Source organism: Brachycentrus maculatus, unplaced genomic scaffold (assembly GCF_059751285.1).
Source record: "Brachycentrus maculatus isolate JH-2025_06_01 unplaced genomic scaffold, ASM5975128v1 h1tg000318l, whole genome shotgun sequence".
Lineage (NCBI taxonomy): Eukaryota > Metazoa > Arthropoda > Insecta > Trichoptera > Brachycentridae > Brachycentrus > Brachycentrus maculatus.
This window is the reverse complement of record NW_028281067.1, coordinates 181,892-188,838: the sequence shown is the minus strand read 5'-3', so window position 1 is coordinate 188,838 and position 6,947 is coordinate 181,892. Positions and strand designations below refer to the sequence as shown.

General features: G+C 27.5%; 1 protein-coding gene across 1 annotated transcript in view; it reads right to left on the bottom strand.

Annotated features, from left to right (window-relative positions):
- Nucleotides 1–2,697: 2,697 nt before the first annotated feature.
- The window catches only part of LOC148304434 (uncharacterized), a 160,493-nt gene continuing 156,243 nt past the window's right edge, over nucleotides 2,698–6,947 (bottom strand). Inside the window, exons 5-6 of the mRNA XM_088268309.1 lie at nucleotides 4,155–4,376; nucleotides 2,698–2,830 (exon numbers count right to left, since the gene is read on the bottom strand). Of these exons, the coding sequence (XP_088124435.1) occupies nucleotides 4,203–4,376 (174 nt within the window). The 3' untranslated portion in view covers nucleotides 2,698–2,830; nucleotides 4,155–4,202. The remainder of the gene's footprint in view (nucleotides 2,831–4,154; nucleotides 4,377–6,947) is intronic.

Genomic DNA, 6,947 nt, shown 5'->3' with positions numbered 1-6,947 from the left:
ACCGAATTACATAAATTAAAAAAAAGCCGTTTCTAATTTCGGTTTTTTAATTCGATCGCTCGTGTATAATAAAAAGTCTTCCTATCGATTTCAATACCTTCTTGAAAATTATTATTTTTTTCTAGAAACATTAAATTGTAAAGATACAATTTTCAATATCTCATTTCATTTTTACGGAGAGACTTGGAAGAAATAAGGTTTTTTTTTTAAGAAGATTGGGATTTTCACCTGAGGGTTTTAAAATCTGTCCGATATTTGAATTTTTCTCTTTATAATGTCAGGTTGGTGACTTTAAAATTTAAAAAAATCTTGATAATAAAAAAAATCGCTTTATTTTGTTTATATATTTATTTATTCGGACACAACATTACACAGTTTATCGTTTTTAGTTACATAAAAACATGTATGCATTTTATATATTTTTAATACAATACAATCATTAAACTAGATATTTGTTTAAAAGAATTTAATCATTCTTTTATCTTAATTTTATGTTATTTAATAAAAGCAATTTTTCATTTTTACAGAAAGCTAATTGATTCATCTTCACTATAATATTTAGCGTCAGCCGCAAAAGTTTAAAAAAAACTTTTTATTTTTATTTTTCAAGCACAGAAAAATACAAAATAATGAAAATGAAACATTTAAAAATTAAAGAAAATGTATGTTAACTTAAAAGTTATGAGCAAATATACATTTTGGGGTTAATATTAAGTATACAAAAGATAACAAATATTCATTGAAATAATTCACTATTAATATTATTTATTTTATCAGATACTAGATTATTCACCCTTAGGATGAGATGTCAATTTAAAAGAGTCCAAGTTGATACGAAAAATCTATCATTCCTCTTTATATGAATGAATTGAGAAAGCTAAATAAATACTTCACCAAGTTCTTAACTGTGGGCGCTACAATCAGACATACTTCCAAACGTATCGAAAATCGCACCCACACGTGGAAGGTTCTGAGACCTTTACATTTATACAAGTTTCAAGATTAATGCAATATGGAAGCTTAATAATGGGCAGAATGGTGAACGTTATACAAGAGTATAAAGTATCGCTTAAGCCAGAAAAATGCTAGGTCGAAAGCCCTGGGATGCTTAGACTTCTATCTACTTTCATATAAAGAGAATCGAAATATGTTTCATATCAATTTGAGACACATATGGAACAAAATCAGTTTGAATAACTTTACGCACAACTTAATTTGCAAATACAAGTGCAAAGGGCACTTAATTTTCTAAGTATACTCTTTAAATACGAAGTAACTATCATAGTAGAGGAATGTTTGTACTTTGTATTTACACTGGATCTTTTTTTTCAATGGCAAAAGTTTTGAAATGACAATTTTTTTGAACAAATAGATTTTACAAATTTTTAAATTAAATTAAATACATTTTCACGGAAAACTGATATTTCAGCTATTGTTTCAGGTTCCTGTATTTTTTTTTTTAAAAAATGGTTCAAAATATGTTTAGGAATGTAGATTTTAAGAATAAATCTAAAGAAATATAATAGGTTACATATATACAATCGTAGACTCATAACTTCATAATTTTAAAAAAAGTTTTATTTACAAAAATGTATTCTAAAAAAGCTAGTATCTATTTGATATAACTTTGTAAATATAAAATGCGTTTGACATATTTTATGCATCAATACAAAAGATTAAAAAAAATAAAACAGGCTGATTTTCAATTAACAATTAACAGCTAATTCTTATAGATATATTAGAAACTTAAAAGAAATTTAATGAAAGATTTTTCCTCTTTTATCATTATTATAATCCAATGGTATGTAGGGCACTGCATCGTATAAAGGTAGAGTTATAAAAATATTTCTGATAAAAAAAACTTTTCAAAGAAAAATTTTCAAGAAAAAAAAAAAAATTAATTGAAAATTCTTCACATTAAATTTAATTGTTTTTATAATTTTAATACAACAACAAAATTATTATTTAAAAAATTTCAAGTCCCAAATATAGAATCCATTTATAAAAAAACCGCAGTTTTTCAAATACTAAAGGGTGACAACTATTTAAATTTAACAAAGAATTTATCATCGAGATTCTCAAACGATTTTTCTATTCCAAAATGCAACACCAAGCAATTTCAGCAAAACTTCAAATATTTGGCAATCAAACATTTCAATAAACTCCCTAAAGAAATAAAAAAAATAGATGATATAAAAATCCTCAAGAAAAAAATTAAAGCTCTATACATTTAAATCTTTAAAAAAATATATTAAAAAAACTATTATATCTTTTATTATATAACATTAAACCACGAGTGTAAGTCCCTTTCCAAGCACAAGAGCACAGACTCTTTTATGGAGAGGCACAGCGAATCGAAATGTAAAAGTTCTACATATGTATAAATGATTCAAATGTTATTATGTTATAAATAAAAATGTAAATATATTAAATGAATAAAAAAAAAAAAAAAATACAAAAAGATTAAAGAAGTATTTACATACAATGTTTTTTCTTTAAAAAATTATTAAAATTATTCAGATTTTTTTAACAAATATTTTAGGTATACTAAACAATTTAAAAGGATAATTTGTTATACATATGAAAAAAAGTATTTACAAAGCAAATCATTTTTTTAGTTTTTATTTCAAGAAACTTATTCTAAAACACATACTAATATAGTTTTCAGAATTATAATTAATTACTTAAAAATACCATAAAACGTCGTCACAATTTAATAAAATATTTATCTATCTCTGGGCATATATTTTTTCTTTTTTTTCGTTTATAAAATTTTGTTACGTAATACGTGCATTTTCCACTCTTAGTATATGGAGAGTAGTCTGAATACCTGAAAATAAAAATAGTTTAATTAATATTTTGCCAATATTTTAAACAGTTTGATGCGATATCAACGATGATGTATAAGATTTGGAAATTTTGGAATGCAATGAAACTACCTAACCATCACGCCGCTAGCTGCAGGGGTAGACAGAGAGACTAGATCGCCACATCAATTTGTCTTTGTAAACAATTTAGAAGACAGCATTTTGAGTGTGTCCAAATGCTTTTTCACAAAATCTGGATTATCTATAATTATGGGAGATATTTTCATATTATTTTTGACATCTCGTCTTTGATAAGATGTCGAAAATAATATCTCATCTCAACAATAGATGTCTCTAGTGAAGTTCTAATGATTCAAGAACAACGTTTCGAAATTGGTTCATTTATATTTAGAACTTCCAAGAATTTGAAAAGTGTGGTTGTCAATAATGGGTAGAATTGCTGAACGAGCCTATGATGGTCGTAAGCCCAGTAAATGACCAGATTTCCATATTCTTCTTCACATTTGAAGAGATGTCAAAATAATATGAATTAAGAAGACTTTTATTTTTCTTAATATATTAAATCTTAATCGATCATTTATTTATTCCTGTATTTCTGCACCTTTGCACCATATTCTGTTATCTCCTCGAACCTCTATCGGCAGCTCATTAAAAACGGAACGAACTTTTAAATGCATTAAAGTGCACTATTTACATACATATATTAACTTGGGATTATCAATCCTTCGCTGTGGGTGTTGCGGACAAAATAATCGTGCACTAGTGAATTTTTATAATTTTAAACTATTTACTAGTTTGTTGCTCAACTACGATATCTATCTACAATATTCCATATACTGGAAACGACTTCAAACGAAGTCTTAGAGAAAAGAGTTTTTTAAAATAAAATTAGGTATCGAAATTTCCACCATGGTGATCGCCAGCATCTATGGAATCCAAAAAAAATGAAGATACATATCATTTACACAGATTGTAGAATTTGTGTATGTAGTCAACATCGTCAGTTTCAGCATGCCTCGCACTTGACAAGAGCCACAAACTTTGCGGTGAAATGGGATCCAAAGGAGATGAAGAAACATACCATTTACACAGATTGTAGAACATGTATATCTAGTCAACATCGTCAGTTTCAGTATGCCTCGCACTTGACAAAAGCCACGAACTGTGTGGTGAAATGGGATCTAGAGGAGATGAAGATACATACCATTTACACAGATTGTAGAACATGTATATCTAGTCAACATCGTCAGTTTCAGCATGCCTCGCACTTGAAAAAACCATGAACCGTGTGGTGAAATGGGATCCAAAGGAGATGAAGATACATACCATTTGCACAGATTGTAGAACTTGTGTATTTATTGAACATCGTCAGTTTCAGCATGCCTCGCACTTGACCAGGCCGACCTCGTCGCAGTTCATGCACTTGAGAGCGACGAACTCTGCGGTGAAGTGGTTGCGGTGGACGCTCTTCTTGGAGCCGGAGCAGACCTGGCAGGGCAGGAGCCTGAAGCCTCCGCACATCTGGCACGTGGTGCAAGCATCGGCACTCTGAAAAATACAAATGAAATATTAATCTTTGTATTATTTGAACATTTCGAGCAATTCTAAATCTTGAAGCGTTTAAGGTATTATAAGTACCGTAATATTAACTTTATAAAATAAGACAACTTTGTTTTTAACCACTTTTTATTGGTACTTTTTTTCTCCAACCGGTTTCGACAAGAACATTGTCATCATCAGGGTTATACATATGATGATGACAAGATTCTTGTCAACCATTTAATATTATCTATGTCAAATATTATGACATGTCAAAAATTTTATCAAGTATTTAATTTTTATATTTCAATCATCAGGTTATTCCTTAAAATAAATGCAAAATCAATAAATAAGACAATTATTTAGGTCAATGTGTCCTTTCACTAAAATAAAATAATCTAAATTTACAGATATATTTTAATTATAACTACCAGAGTATGTCTTCGAAAGCCAATCCTGGATCATAAGTAGATGTAGGGTGCACGTTAAAATACTAGGTCAGAAATAAAGACCGTTTTTATTTTTTAACATATTAAAAATTCCGCCCTACAATTGAGGGTCATTTGGCGTGTTAAAATAACATCACACCCCAATAAATCTGTTCAACTTCGAGTTTACGATTTAATTAAACTTTTTATAATTTTCCATTTCATTTTTTATTTGCAAAGCGTCGTTCAGCATCACAACTTTAATGAGATTTCCAGCGAAACATTTTGCAGTCCTTGGCATGATAATCTCTCGCTTAACTTAGGCTAAATAATTAAACAATAATATAAACTTAGATGAATAAAGTAAAATATTAAAAAAAAATAGTAAAAATTGATGAAACCGATTATTTCAATGACAATTTATTTCATAAACAAAACTTTTTATATTATTTTGTGAAATAAAAAGACTTTGTGTTTTGATCCACTCACATTTTTATTAACCAACTAGTTTCAGCAACAACCTATTGCCCTCTTCAGGGTTTACCTTATGTGAGTGGATCAGAACACAAAGTCTTTTTATTTCTCAAAATAATATATTAATATGATCCAAAAATTTAATGCTTTCAATATTCAAAACAAAAGTTTTTAATTATTTTTGTATATATTATATGTATATATATATATTTATATATGTTTATATATCCATACATAAATCTCATTTAAGTCTTCTAAATGACAGTATATCAAGAAATTTATTATATTATTAAAAGACATTTCTCTTTGTTCTAGAATTTCTATTGTCACAGGATAAGGTATTTTACTGTAGTAAACACTTATTACTTTTCTAGAAGGAATACACATAAAAACAGGAAGTTAATGCTAGCGATAAGAAAATAAAATAGGGAAACGTTTATTCCCGGATAGGAGTAAAGTAAAATTTATAGACGCTCTACTTTTCTACAATAAAATTCACAATTAAATCCCAGGAACACCTTAGATACACAATCAATAATAAAACGTCCTTTGTTTTGTCCCAGACATTTTGTTTGTTTTTTATTTCTCATCATTCACATAATCACTGTTAATTATTGTTAATTATTTACAATTATGTGCCCTCAATAGGTTTTTCCGCACTGAGGGCATATTTTCCATACTTAATTATTAAGTTATATGAAAATTGAATTGTTTATGGCGTGCAATCAAATAAAACATGGCCGAATAATGCAATCTATTTCAGGTCTATTCAGCTTCAATATCCATTAATGAATAGCTCTTTTGTACTTAGATTCTCTTTTTAATGACTTTATGGGTAGTGGAACCTGGATGTATAACTTTATTACAAAATAATCAAAGCTCTTTTGAACAAAATAGGTACCTATGTATTTCTTAGCTTTTCTTTTGTTTGTTTTGTAGTTTAAATCTTACAATTCATTATTTTTTACTAAATGTATATGTATATTTATGTGTGTATGTATGAGTATGTATATGTATGTATGTATATTTATAAATATATTTTTAAACTTCTTACCCAGAAAAAAAAATCCTTTAACCACCCTTATTAATTCCTCTCCTTTCCTTCTCCTTCCTGCTAAATCTATTATTTTATATAATAACCTTTTTTGTTTTTTTTTGTTTAATCTCTGAATGTTTTTTAATAGTTTTATAACATAATTGTGGAATTGTTTAATTGGCCTTTTTTTAACGTAACTATTTTTTGTCAATGTAATGTAATGTTTATTATTGTTAATGTAACTTTTGTTTTATATCATTTTTTATATGTAAACTGTACAATTCCCGAATAAATAAAATAAAATAAAAATAAAATTATAAGCCACCATAAAATGAGTCAGTAGTAAATTTTTACCATTTTTTTTAATGTTACGTATGGTTTTAAAGATGATTTTTTTTTTCATTTTGCTAATCCAAATTTTCAGTTTGAATAAAAAATACATAAAAGGCATAAAAATAAGATAAATAAGACTGAAGCACATTAATTTTTTTTACAACATTTTGCGTGTGTCCAAATACTTAGAAGAATATGGAAGTCTGAAAATAACTCCTGTAATTGGAGATAATCCAGATTTTGTGAACAAGTATTCGCACACACTCAAAATGTTGTAAATTCTTTTGTATTTAGGATGTTACGTACGGT